This window comes from Apaloderma vittatum, unplaced genomic scaffold, assembly GCF_000703405.1.
Source record: "Apaloderma vittatum isolate BGI_N311 unplaced genomic scaffold, ASM70340v1 scaffold16980, whole genome shotgun sequence".
In the NCBI taxonomy this organism is placed as follows: domain Eukaryota; kingdom Metazoa; phylum Chordata; class Aves; order Trogoniformes; family Trogonidae; genus Apaloderma; species Apaloderma vittatum.
The window spans coordinates 7,697-22,047 of NW_009693032.1; the positions used below are offsets into that span (position 1 = coordinate 7,697).

Genomic DNA, 14,351 nt, shown 5'->3' on the forward strand with positions numbered 1-14,351 from the left:
TCAGTCTTCTGTCAGTTAGCTGAAACCTTAAGGTGATACTTTTCTGCCCAGTTACATCTGAAATAGCTGTTTAGATTAACTTCAGAATGAAATGGTTTTTTCTTGATTGATGACAAAGTAGATTTTTAAAAATAGGCCAGGTGAGCTGAATGCAGAGCATTTGGGTGATTGGTTCACCTGTGTGTTAATATATTAGAAGAATCTTCAGATACGATAGATGAATCCATTTTCCATTTGTCTCTCTGTGTTCCATATTTCTTATGTTTCATATATCTTACTGTTTATCATATTCTTCTGTTTGGATTCTCCAGGCAAAGTGTCTGCAGTTCACTGCATCCTAATTTCTTATTTTGTCATCATCTGAAAGGGAACATGGGAAACACCACCAAGGTAACCGAGTTCATTTTGGTTGGCTTCAAATCTCATCCACGACTGCAAATCCTCCTCGCCGTTCTCTTCTCAATAATCTATGTGGTCACTGTGGTAGGAAATGCCTGCATGATCCTCATCATTAGAACGGACTCCAAGCTGCACACTCCCATGTACTTTTTCCTAGAGAACTTGTCCATCCTGGACATCTGCTATTCCTCTCTCATCACTCCTAAAGCAGCACTGACCTTCTCACTGAGCAGAAGAGTAATTTCCTATAATGTCTGTGCATCTCAAATGTTCTTCTTTTCTCTCTTTGGGACAGCAGAAGCCTTCTTCCTTGCTGTGATGGCTTATGATCGCTTCACTGCCATCTGCAATCCACTGCTGTACCAAATCACGATGAACAGAAGACTTTGTGTTTTCCTGGTGGTGGGCTCCTATCTGTCAGGCTGCATGAATTCCACCATCCAGACAGGTTTTACATTCAGTTTATCCTTTTGTGGACCCAAAGAAATAAACCACTTCTTCTGCGATGTTCCTGCAGTGATGCATGCCTCCTGCTCAGACACACGTGTCAATGAAATAGTAATGCTGGCCGTATGTGGATCGATCATTGTGGGCACTGCCTTGGTGGTTTTTTCCTCCTACGGTTATATAATTATCACTATTATCCAGATGCCATCAGCTGAGAGCAGGCACAAGGCCTTCTCCACCTGCTCTTCACACATGCTGGCCGTCAGTTTGTTCTTTGGAACTGTTTTCTTCATGTATGCTCAGCCTGCGGCCACATCTTCACCGGACAAAAGCAACACCATCTCTATCCTCTATACTGTTGTCATTCCCATGCTAAACCCCTTCATATACACCCTCCGAAACACAGAGGTAAAGGGGTCTCTGAAAAAAAGGAAAGGTCTTTTTTTGTGCCTTTGCTAAGTATGAGAATGGCCACAGTGTCCAGTTCTCTGCAGACATATGTTTAGAACACAAAATATGTGGATGGTCAGTGTCATGGATGAAAGCAGGAGGTATAAAACAAACCTAGGAGAACTGGATCAGGTGAAGGTGTGGATTCATTTAACCAGATCTAGACATTTACAGTCCATCTGAGCTATAATACAGAAAAGACCACTCAAAAGCGACAAGCATTTTAAAGCCAACATTAATCCAATTGTGTATTAGACATCTAAAACAGGACATAAAACTTGGATTCTGGCAGTGCCTTGTTTCTTTGTATTGGAACACAGCCAGTTCAGGTGGAGATATTCACACTGTAAACATCAAAAACATAAATTAAGTCAATGAAGAGTGAACTGAATGATTTCTCTCCTTTTTAACTACTTTTTTCCTGAATTTTGCTGGGTTTTGTTTTTTTTTAATGAGTGGAAATTCATGTTTGAACCATCAAGCTTTGATGGGCAATTGAAGCCTTGTGTCTGAAGCACTCTGTAACAACAACAAAACAAACCAAACAAAAAATCTACGCAAAAGTAATATGCAGCTGAATTCTGGTTCCATGTGTTTGTATGCATGCCTGCATGTGTTCGTAACAGGATAGAAGCTATTTATCTGTGGTGGATAAGCATGTAACCACACAATCTGACATGGTATGAAGATAATAAGTTTAGGTTCATCTTTGCAGCTGTTTGTAGTGGTTCAAAATGCTGCTAAAAAAAATTGCACATTTCAAAAAATACCAGCCTGAAACCTTTGCCTTAAGTGCTTGAAGCCAGACCTCTTGATCTATCAGGTAAGCACTATCGTCCCAGAAGACCGTTCAGTTCTCACACAAGATAAATACCAGGGCTGACTAGAAATCAGAAAATGCCTTTCACAGAAAGTAATTATTTAAATTAATTATTTGTTCACTTCCTACTCAAGAGAAATAATAACACGTTTAAAAAAAAATGAATCACTCTCCGTAACTACTTCTTGCTCTCTTTTGATATAAAGCAATCTATACTAGAAGCTGCCTGGCGAAAAATGACTGGGGGGTGCTGGTCAACAGCTGAACATGGGCCAGCAGCGTGCCCAGCTGGGCAAAAAGGCCAACGGCATCCTGGCCTGAGTCAGAAATGGAGTGACCAGCAGGTGGTGGGAGGTGATCGTGCCTCTGTACTCGGCTCTCATGGCACCTCAGCCTTCACCTTGAACCCTGTGTTCAGTTTTGGGCCCCTCGTGACAAGAAGGACGTTGAGGTGCTGGAGCGGGTCCAGAGGAGGTCAACGAAGCTGGTGAAGGGTCTGGAGAACAAGTCTGAGGAGGAGTGGCTGAGGGAACCGGGGTTGGGTAAGCTGGAGAAATGGAGGCTCAGGGGAGACCTTACTGACCTGAGAGGAGGTTGTAGCGAGGCGAGAGTCAGTCTCTTCTCCCAAGTTCCTCCTATGTGGTCATGAAACATCTGCTCCACTTCTAGTTATCTATAAGATTAGGACTTTTCTCGCAGTGACTGGAGACAGTTTCTCACAAGAGTGAGTCACTCCTATTGTCAAATTTATCTGGAAACAGTTGCTACATTCTAGAAGACTTTTTTTTTTTTTTCTCTGATCTGAAGATATAAACCTTGTAATGCTGACCAGAATTTGCTTTCAAGACATTCTCATAGTCCCTGTGTAGAAGTTTAATTTTAAAATTCAAACCCAGATAATACTCCAGAGGTTGCTCAGGCCAGGAGGGCTAGACACAGGATTCACCCTGTCTTTAGATAACATTCCAGTGCAAATGCATTGCTGTGCAACGTCCAGACATCACACCATACTTCTGGGGTGAGGTGAGGAAAGGTACTTGTTCTCTGTATTGTTATTAGGGCAAGTGATACATCATCAGGCAGGGCAAAGGCCTTCTGGATGTACAGTCAAAGAAAGCACCCCCAGACCAACACAGGGACAAACAGAGAGGATTCACAAGCAATAACAGAGTGAGGTTGTGTGCTTCCAACAAGGAATTAATTTCTGGCCTATATTCTTGACCTGTTTTCTCTGTGCCACTAGACATTTCCATTTGCCAGGGAAGAGGAGTAGTTGGAAATTTAGATACCTTTCAGAATTCCCACAGGAGATAATGACAAATATTTGTAAGTTGCAGTGGACTTCATGATGGTAGCCCTGATTGATACAGATGGGGAAGAAGTCTGAGACTGCACCTTCCTCTTCTTCAGCCTTTTGTCCCTTTCTTTGCTGGACTAGGTGATTAGAGGATAAGCCCTTTGTGTGGTCAGGTGACACTGATAGTTTGTGATGAAGAAATCAAGATAGAAGAAGTCAGAGAGTAAAGAATAAAACCAACTCCAGTTTTAGTCAAAACAGTGAGGGGAGATTTCAGCCTCCTTAAATTCAAGGCTTTATAAAACATGTTTAAGGTAGGAGTGCATGATTCACTCTTTTTTCTTTCAACACACCAAAAAGTTATGCACCTTCTCTAATGTAACCATAGAGCTTTCACTAATAGGTAAAGGAAAGGCATGTACATGGCCAGTAACATATATGTAGCACACAATTGAAACAGTCAACTTTTCTGATGGCTTGAATTCTCCTGTGAAGGTACTTTTAGAATCAGAACGGCCGATTGGAAGGGACCTTGAAAAATCTGGTCCAATTTTTCACAGGAAAGATGAGATTATCTAGTACCCTCTTCAACTGCATCTTGACAACCTCCGGCAGTGAGGACTCTGCTACAGCTCCAGGGAGGTTATTCCAGTGTATGATTGTTCTTACTATAAAAAGTTTCTTTCTTATGTCAAGATAAAATGTCTTGCAGTGCAACTCCTGTCCATTGCCCCTCATCTTCTCCATGTGACTCTTTGTGAGGAGAGAGTCTGTGTCCTCTTTGTTGCCTTTTAAATATTGTGATGAGGTCTTCTCCAGGAAAAAAGAACCAACTCCTTTGAATTTTCCTTTTCCTTGCCTATTAAAAGAAGCTCAGTTGTGACTTTAGACTAGAAAAATAACAATTAAAAAGATGGAGAGTAAGTTGGTGTAAAGTGAAGACAACTGCATTAAGACAAAGAAATGTATTTATCTGTATGTTTTATAAACACCAAGAGAGCCTCTTCAAATAACATAGAACAACTTTATCTCGGTGAAGTAAAGGTAAATATTCACCTCACCTTAAAGGAAAACCCTACAAGCTAGTAAATTTTTCTACACAAAGATGCATCCCTTTGGCATGCCCTAGGGAATGTGGCACATCAAGATGGCATTGCTAGAAATTAAACAAAACTGATAGGAGTCCTGTGCCTTTCTGCAGTGACGGATGGAGACCTGCTAAGCTATCCAAGGTACTTGGAATCACAGAGAACCTGGGTAACTGGAGCAAGTCCCATCCTCAGATTTGTTAGGTCAGGTGCCTTAAATGTCTCTGTCAATTGGCTAGGTCATTGCAATTCTCCACTCCACCTACCCACCCCCAGTTCTCAGTCCACAGCTGGAATGTCTGTGTAGCTGCAGCAATCATGAGATAAGCCTTTGTGAAGGATTCAGCCTGTGATAACCTTCTGGAGATCATACAAGGCTGCTCATGGCTTCCACCCCAGACAACAGAAGATGTGCTAGGCAGATCCTACACTGCTTCAGAAATGACTGAAACTTTCATATGACCTCATGCCCCAGACTAATTTATCCTTTGCTTCCTGTACTTCCCTGCAGTCCTTTGCAGACACCATGATCACATGTTCCCTGTGAAGAGACTTCCCTGAAAGAATGTCTTTAAGGAACAAGTCTGTTTTCTCCCTCAGAGGCAACTTGTCAATGTCTCCAAGGAATCCTCGCCTTGCGGTTGCAAGCAGAGGCAGTACAGATGCCACCTCTTGCTATAGGAGGAAAGATGTAGGCACTAGAGGCTTTCATGCAGGCCAGCAGTGATAGTTTTACAGACAGAAAATTATTTTCTATTTAACCTACCACAATTTTTCTCTCAAATTATAACTAAAAATCCCAGCATGGTCTATTTATAGGCAAGAGGTATGAATTGACTTCAGCCACAGGGTGGCATGTGGTGGTGCAGACCGCCCTGCCCTGAGCCATGTTGTGATGTCAACACTGTTCTTGCTTTGGTTACAAGGGCAATGGGCCCCACACTGTTCCTCTTTCAATTATAAATGCAGTGAGCTGGGACAATCTGGCATTTTCTGACCTTCTTTACTGGAGCAGTGAGATGAGACAATCTAGTACCTTTCATCCCAGTGCAAATCCAATGAGTTGAGACGATCAGACAATCCCCAACTGCATCTCCTGTTGCCTGGGAAACATACCCAAGACCCCTCCTGCCCCGATCACAAGCACGTTCTGAAAGTTGTCAAGATCACCTCACAAGAATTGCAGCCACAGTGGAAAAACACTGACCAAAATCAATCACCCTGTGATCCTATAAATATCCATCTGACAGTGAAACCCTTAAGTGACGGGATCATCTAGTCCAATTCCCCTGCCATGAGCAGAGACAGAATTACAGAATCACAGAATCACAGAATTGTTGAGGCTGGAACAGACCTCTGGGATCATCAAGTCCAGCCTACGACTAAACAGCATCACAAGGCCAGACCATGGCACTAAGTGTCACATCCAGCTTTTCCTTGAACACCTCCAGGGACGGTGACTCCACCACTTCCCTGGGCAGTGCATCCCAGTATCTGACTACCTTCTCTGTGAGGAAGTGCTTCCTGAGATCCAACCTAAACCTCCCATGCTTGCACTAGACCAGATTGCTCAAAGCACTTGAACATTTCCAGGGAGAGGGCATCCACAACTTCTCTGGGCAACCTGGCCCAGTGTCTCAGCACCTTTACAGAAAATAATTTCTGCCTATTATCTAATCTTAAATCTACTCTCAGTTTGAAACTGTTACCCCTCATCCTATCACTACATTCCCTGACCAAAGAGTCCCTTCCCATCTTTCTTGTAGGCCTCCTTTAAGCACCTGACGGCTGCTATCCCAGAGCTTTCCCTTCTCCAGGCTGAACAGCCCTAACCATCTCAGCCTGTCCTCACAGGGGGAGGTGCTCCAGCCTCCTGACATCTCTGTGGTTCTCTTCTTTACTCACTCAAGCAGGTCCACATCCTTCTTATGTCAGGGTCCCCAGAGCAGAACGTGGTACTCTAAGCGGGGTCTCACCAAAGTAGAGGGGGAGAATCACCTCCCTTGGCCTCCTGGCCACACTTCTCTTGATACAGCCCAGATGCGATTGGTTTCCAGGGCTGCAAGCACACCTTGCTGGCTCACATCCAGTTTTTCATTCACTGGGTCATTCTCTGCAGGGCTGCTCTCAATCCGCTCATCACTCAGTCTGTCTTCATGCTTGGGATTGCCCTGACCCAGGTGCAGGACTTTGCACTTGGCCTTGCTGAACCTCTCAAGCCTGTGAGGGTCCCTCTGGATGGCATCCCTTCCCTCCAGCTTGCAGACTGCACCCCTCAGCTTCGTGTCATCGCAAACTGGCTGAGGGCACACTTGATACCCACAGTCCCTGTCACCCCCACTGTAACTGCTAATTGCTGCAAGTTGCAATTTCCCCTGAATTTTACTAAGACTTTCAACACTGTCTTCCATCATATTGTAGCCAAGTTATGACTTACGGTCTGGATGGAAGGACGACTAGATGGTTAAAAAGGCTGGCTGGATTAGCACATTCGGAGAATAGTAGTCAATGGGTCATACTCTACCTGAAGTGATCAATGGGTCCACTTTACCCACTGATCACTCAATGGGTAATGAGTCTATCTGCAATGGTCTGTCTGCACATTTGTTTTGATCAACGTGTTTATTAGCGACCTGAAGGAGATGAAGGAGTGCTTACCCATCAGCTTTACGGATGACACCAGCTGGAGAGAGAGGGAGGGGAGTGACTCTTGCACAGACTGGCTGGAAGAACCGGCCAATAGGAACTGCTTCAAATTCAACAGGGATGCAAACACACGCAAATTCCTGCATGTGGCGAGGAGTGACCCCTGTCAGTGACACAGGCAGGTGACTGACTGACTGGGTAAAAGCTCTGCAGAAGTGGATCTGGGAGTCTTGGTAGGCAGCAAGCTGAATATCAGTCAATGGAGCATCCTGGCAGAAAAGCAGCTCAGCTGTATAAACAGCAGCATAGCCAGTAAGTCAAAGGAAGTGTTTGTTTCTCTCGATTTTGCACTCATTAGACTGCATGTAGTCTGAGCAGGAGGTTGTCTTTCAGATCTCGGGAGGTCCCATCCAGCGTAAATTGTTCTATGAGAACAGAAGGAAAGGATAGGATCCATGTGCCTGTATATCATTAGGTAGCAACATTTTAGACAGCCCGGAACATCCCACCTGGCTTCTTTCTGCCACTGAGGAGTGTAATTTAACAAATATCTTGTACAGAAGGGTCAAATACCATAAGACATAGAATATCACTGCATGCCTGTGTTTAGAGAACTTGCTTTCTTCTTTAGTACATGCCAGGCTGATCACAGTAGTTTTCTTCCCAGTCAGGGGTCAGTCACTAAAGGCAGTCCATGGATTCTAAGCAGCAGACAATCTCATTGTAATGTACTCATTCAAAACAAAACAAATAAAGGAAATTCTAGATTCCTAGGTCACGCAAATATATAGAGGAGCCAAGTCCTACCTATCGTAAGCATAAACTAGTGTTTTCTGCTTTGCACAGACTTTGTGTGGATCTGATTTGCTTCAGTTCTCAAAGTAAAGGTTCTTGTACTGTGACTTTGGTCTAGCTGAAGAAAATTAAAGCAGTATGACTAACCACAGGAGGAATGGGTTTTTTTACCTCTCATGTTGGAGAACAAGAAGCATATGGAGCTCAGACTGGTCCCTAAAGAGAGAGTGGTTCATTTCTGCCATGCAACAGAAGAGGAAACAGTGTCAACCTACCCTCATCTACTTATTGATCTCGAACTTCCATAGAAAACTATTTCAATATTTTTATATATGAAACTTTATTTTTTTCCTGCAAATTTCTGTTTTCATAATTTAAAGTACATTTTTCCTCGTGACATTTTTTTCTTTTCATCAGTTGTTAAGAACAAGCATCAAGAAAAATGGAATAGGCTGGTATGTTCATCTTCATCCTTTTCTCTCAAGTAAGTAGTGTTATGTGTTTTAGCATTTATATTAATGCACATTTATTAAAGAAACAGCTTCTCTCATTGTCTGTCCTTCCTTTTTATGTCCTTCCTTCCCTCCCACTTTCTGATTTTTCATTTTTTCATCATTTTTCCCTTCTTTCCTTTCTTCCTTCTTCCTCAGAGTTGCGTACTATGACATTAAACACCAACAACACATCCCCTTTCTGTAGTTTATCTCTACTCTCAATGTCTCTATTGTCAGTATCTCTTTGTATACAATTCACTTCAACTACTCTAAAGCCTTCTTCATGTAGTTCATGCTATAGAGGGGGAATCTTCTTTAGGATTTATTGATTAAAATATGTATTTAATATTTGAATTGGTGAGACTTCCTTTATAAGTAAAGTTTAATCATCTTGAAGTTGACCTCACATGAGATTTCTCCTTGCCTGTGAGTTACCACAGAGCAGATTTCTTATCAAATCTAACAGTTTCTCCTGTGTAGAGGTTCATGGTTCATTGGCACCACAGTATTTCTGAATACAGTGAGCAAAGCTGTGCCCAGTTAAGAGATGGAATCAGACCTTCTGATCCCAAATTAAACTAATCTGATGAAAACTGCTTGTCATTTTTTGATAATCACATTTCCTTAAACTGCAGTTAATTGAGAAGTTAAAAAATTGGCATGGTTTAAGAAATATTGCACATAAATATTTAATTCTAGAACATGCACACATATATTCATATCTACAGCCACATGTAAGGTAGAAAATGGCTTTTATTTCTCTTCACAGCTATGCATACAGATAGACAGATGGATAGATATATGGAGTAGAATATTAAACAGACAATTGAGGAGTCATGGGATAAAACAGTCTTCCCACCATGGAAGTAATGTCGGCATATTCAGTCTACTCTCTGTCAGCATAACATGTCCTTTTCTGCCAGCACACGTCTGATATTGGAAACATACATCTAATATATAGACAGAAATATTATTACCAGCCAGATAGTGTTGATACGTTGGTATAAGCACGGATGAATGGGTAGTAAATGTGTGTGTGTGCATGTGTGTAAATGTGTGTGTGTGATGTGCTCTCAGCACATTTATGAAAAGGATTAATCTTGCAGTTTGCTGAAAATGTAGCATAACAGCTGCATGTAAGATTTAATAAGTTATCTGCATGTGAGACACTGAGCTTATGTACTTGTTGTTGGTTGTGTCTAATCATGGGATTTCTGTCACCTCACTTAAATCATCCAGATTGGATATTAGGAAACACTTCTTCACCGAAAGGGTAGTGAAGCACTGGAATGGGTTGCCAGAGGGGTGGTGGAGTCACCATCCCTGGATGTGTTTAAAAAATGGTTGGATGTGGCACTTCAGGAGATGGTTCAGTGTTAGGGCGGTGTAGGGCCGTAGGTTGGACTTGATGATCTTAAGGTCCTTTCCAACATTTATGATTCTATGATTCTAAGACAGGACGCATTCATTGAAATTAATCTTAGTGGCTCAATACAATTGCTAAAACTAAATGCCTTTTGCAGGTTATCCAAGACATCTGCACAGTGCCTGTTAAGTTTCTTACACCTTTAATTTTCTACATCTGTCAGAAGCAAGAGCTGAAAGCTTGGTGGCATAATCTTTCTCATTCTTCATGGCAACAAAAATAAATTAGCCAATCCCTGTTACCTCACTTCTTAATCATACCTAGAAACAGAGGAGGAATTCAGGTACTTAAACACACGCACATGTAGCGCCATTTGAAACCTTTTGTGGTGCTCTGCACAGCCTTCAGCCCTGCTCTGGAAGGGCACAGCTCTTCCGCAGGTCCCCTGTTATACCTGCCAGTTCCAAGGGACTGTCGGAGATACCGGTGGCAGCTGCAGTTGCACTGTCTATAGAGACAGAGCTGCTGTCATGAGTGCCCTAAAAGGAGCAACTTGTATGAAATGCTGGCTGTGTCCAGAAATGTTTAAGCCATTCAGAACTAGAACTTTATATAAGGCCAGGTGAATCACGGCTTAGAGTCATGGATTGTATTAACGAGGGATTTGATCTGCTGGTCCATGCACAGGTTCTCAGTGATGTCTGAGGGGCTCTTTGTTCCCCACCCGGCAGGAGTCAGTCCAAAGGGTTCTGAATGTCCTGTAGTTTCTGTGTACTCATTTTTTGCCCTGTATGAATGACCCAAATAATGACAGCACACAAAAGACACCACACATGAACTCATACATGGACACTGAAGGTGGGATTCAAGATTCTAAACACACCCATAGGAAGCACTTGAGATGTTCTGGAATGTTTCACAAATTCTTTCCAGATATGACACAGGACCTATGGGAATCCCATAATTTTCCAGACCAAGAGCTGCAATGCCAGGATGTCTGCAACATCTCAAAACATGCTTCTGCTTAAGTGTCTGAATCACTCATATATAATTCATACACAGTGTGATGAATTCCATCCTGTTTACTCAGGACATGCTAACTCCATATGTGAATGTCCACTTTTAGTTAAAGGAGAAAGACCAATACTTAGAAGGAGGATTCATTCATTCTGTTGTCCTTTCTGAGATACTGTCCCTTCTTAACAGTGTTTTTTTCCCTCCAGTAACTTTTGTATTCACTGCATAACCAGATTATTCACAAGGAAATCCACCTACCCTATTTAAGCAGATATATGCCTGTCTCAATTTAAAGACTAACAGAAGGAGAGATGGAAGTACATCTAGAAATTATACTACGGGCATTTACAGGAAATATTAATCCTTCGAAGAAATTCTAAATGACACAAGAATAACTAAGATTTAGTGAGATAGGTTAATTAATTGTGTACCTAACAGTTCAGAGACCCTAAAGATCAGTCTCCAGAATAGTGTTGCAACAGTAGCTGGTTGACTTCTGGGTGAGGAGAAACGTAGCTGTTGGGTGAAAAACGCGTGTAAACCAATAGAGCATGGAAAAATAAAATACCCAAAGCATTGCCCCCTCCCATGTATGTAGCACATTCCAGGTCATGCTGTGTTAGTACCATGAGATGCTTAAGCTCTGGATTAGAAATGTAACTCACAGTTGTGTGTGATCCTAATTGCATTTACAAAAGTGGCCCTAGAGAAATCCTGCAGTCTACTTCAAAAAACTCCCCTTGTGCCTTGGTAGTACTTTGTGAAATTGCTGTCGTTGTTATCGGTTGGGTTTTTTTCATCAAGAATCTCTCATTACAACTATTTTATTTTTTTTTTCAATCCAGACAACTCTAATTACAAACACAGCTTTTCAAGTCATGGTCTGTGCATACAAACCAGCTTGAGTGGATGTTCAAACTGCTGCTACATCTGCTTATCCTGCAAAGTCCATGGCAATTTCTGTATGACTCTCAGCATGCCCTCAGATAACCTGACCCATGTGGTTGAATTCATTCTCGTTGGTTTTCCAGGTACACAGGAAATCAAGCTTATGGTCTCTTTTATATTCAAAAAAAACTGACTGTGACAGAAAATGCAACGATTCTTGTGATTGTCTGGACAAATCTCCAGCTTCACAAGCCAATGTATGTTTTTCTGGGCAATCTTTCCTTTCTGGAGATCTGGTATGTCTCCATCACAGTGCCCAAAATGCTTGTAAGCCTGGTGACAACGAGACAAGGCATCTCCTTCGCAGGCTGCATGGCTCAGCTGTTCTTCTTCCTGGCACTGGCCTGCAGCGAGTGCACTCTTTTGGCTGCCATGGCCTACGATCGCTACGTGGCCATCTGCAAACCGTTGCATTACCCAGTCATCATGGATCACGCTTTGTGCACCCGTCTGGCCATTGGCTCCTGGATGAGCGGCTTCCTCATTTCCACAGGGAAGGTTTACTTCATTTCACGTCAGACCTACTGCGGGCCCAACATCATCAACCACTTCTTCTGCGATGTCTCCCCCTTACTGAAGCTAGCCTGCACCAGCACATCAGTAGCTGAGCTCATGGATTTCTTGCTGGCCCTGCTCATCCTTCTCGTACCACTCCTTGTGACTTTGGCCTCCTACATGTGCATCATCTCCGCTCTCTTGGGCATCCCCTCAGCCCAGGGACGTCACAAAGCCTTCTCTACCTGTGCCTCTCACCTGCTCGTGGTCACAGTGTTCTATACATCCTCCCTGTTTATCTACGCCAGGCCTCAGTCTATTGATTCCTTCAGCTCCTACAAACTGGTTTCTGTGGTATACACTGTCCTGACACCTCTCATCAACCCGGTCATCTATTGCTTAAGGAACCAGGAATTCAAAATTGCTCTTAGGAGAACAATATACTGGAGAGATATATCGTCCTAGAAACTTTTTCTAGGGCTTTTCTTGTTTATTCAACCCACTTTCTATGCTGTAAAAGTGATTCCTACAGGGCATAATAAATTTACTAGTGTTCATCTCTATGATTTGGGTGATCCTGAAGAAAGAGAGGAGAGAGTTCAGAGCAAGTGGTCATAGGCACAGAGCCTAAAACCAGGAAAAATGAAATTGAGGATAGCTGTGGGTCTCAGAACCTGCTCCTAGTTTCTCCGTTCCCTAGCCACATATGAGCCTTAGTTAGTGTCAGAATTCTACCCAGATCTAAGGTCCCCAAGCTGACAATAACGTTTTCTGTTCCTGCCAAAGTTATTCCGTTTAGCTGTACTAATTCTGAGGAGGCCTTAGGATAACCTACACCCATATCATAAAATCCAGGATAGAATAATATAATAATAGAGATTAGTTGGTACCCTAACAGGTCTATAGGCCAACTTCCTGCTCAAAGCAAGACCAGTAAGATCAAGAACTTGTTGACGGGAGTTTGCCTGCCTCCAAAGATGTAAATCCCACCACTTAGACACTGGAACAGACTGCCTAGGGAGGTGGCTGAGTCGCCATCCCTGGATGTGTTCAAGTGTCGCTTAGATGGGGTGTTGGGTGATGTGGTTTAGGGGTGAACTTGTAGTGCAGGGTTAATGGTTGGACTCGATGATCCCAAGCGTCTTTTTCAACCTGAATTGTTCTATGAGTCTATGATTCTATGATTCTGTGAGTCCACTATTTCAGTCTCTGATCACTATCAGAATCAAAGAAAGGTTGGAAGAGCCATTCTGAGATCACCTAATTCAACTGGTAACGAATAAATATCAGCTACAGGCACTTGCTTGGAAGAATTCCCTAGCAGACCATTCCTGATGGTGTCTGTCTGGGAGAGCTTTTTGTTTTCAGGATCCGCTACCTCCAAGCTCCAGAGCAGTTCAACAAGGCCAAGTTGGGGCAATATCCAATAGCAATACAGGGGATGAATGGATTGAAGCCCTGTGGAGAAGGATTTGGGGGTACCAGTGGATGGAAAACTGAGCTGGCAATATGCACTTACAGCCCTGAAAATCAGTTGTATCCTGGGCTGCCTCAAAAGAAGCACGGCCAGCAGACCAAGTGAGGCTATTCTGCCCCTGCATCCATCCAGGGATTTTCTGGACAGATGGATGGGTGGATGGATGTACGAATGAGTGGATGGATGGACGGATGGATGGATGGATGGATGGATGGATGGACAGATGGACGGATGGATGGGTGGAGGAATGGAGGGATGGATGGATGGACAGATGGATGGGTGGATGGATGGATGGATGGATGGGTGGAGGGATGGAGGGATGGATGGATGGACAGATGGATGGGTGGGTGGATGGATGGATCGATGGATGGATGGGTGGATGGGTGGATGGATGGATGGACGGACGGATGGATGGGTGGGTGGATGGATGGGTGGATGGATGGATGGGTGGACGGATGGATGGAAGGATGGATGGATGGATGGACGGATGGATGGATGGATGGATGGGTGGACAGATGGATGGGTAGATGGATGGGTGGATGGATGGATGGACGGCTGGATGGGTGGATGGATGGATGAAAGGATGGATGGACGGCTGGATGGGTGGATGGA

General features: G+C 43.3%; 2 protein-coding genes across 2 annotated transcripts; both read left to right on the forward strand.

Annotated features, from left to right (window-relative positions):
* Positions 1-372: 372 nt before the first annotated feature.
* LOC104280136 (olfactory receptor 12-like) lies at positions 373-1,646 on the forward strand. Its single transcript, XM_009877700.1, has 2 exons — positions 373-1,282; positions 1,621-1,646. The coding sequence occupies exons 1-2, from the start codon at positions 373-375 to the stop codon at positions 1,644-1,646; spliced, it is 936 nt and encodes a 311-aa protein (XP_009876002.1).
* Positions 1,647-11,795: 10,149 nt separating this feature from the next.
* Positions 11,796-12,727, forward strand: LOC104280141 (olfactory receptor 6B1-like). The gene is given in 2 exon segments (XM_009877711.1): positions 11,796-11,868; positions 11,871-12,727. Coding segments are annotated over 2 exon segments (930 nt in total).
* Positions 12,728-14,351: the final 1,624 nt, after the last annotated feature.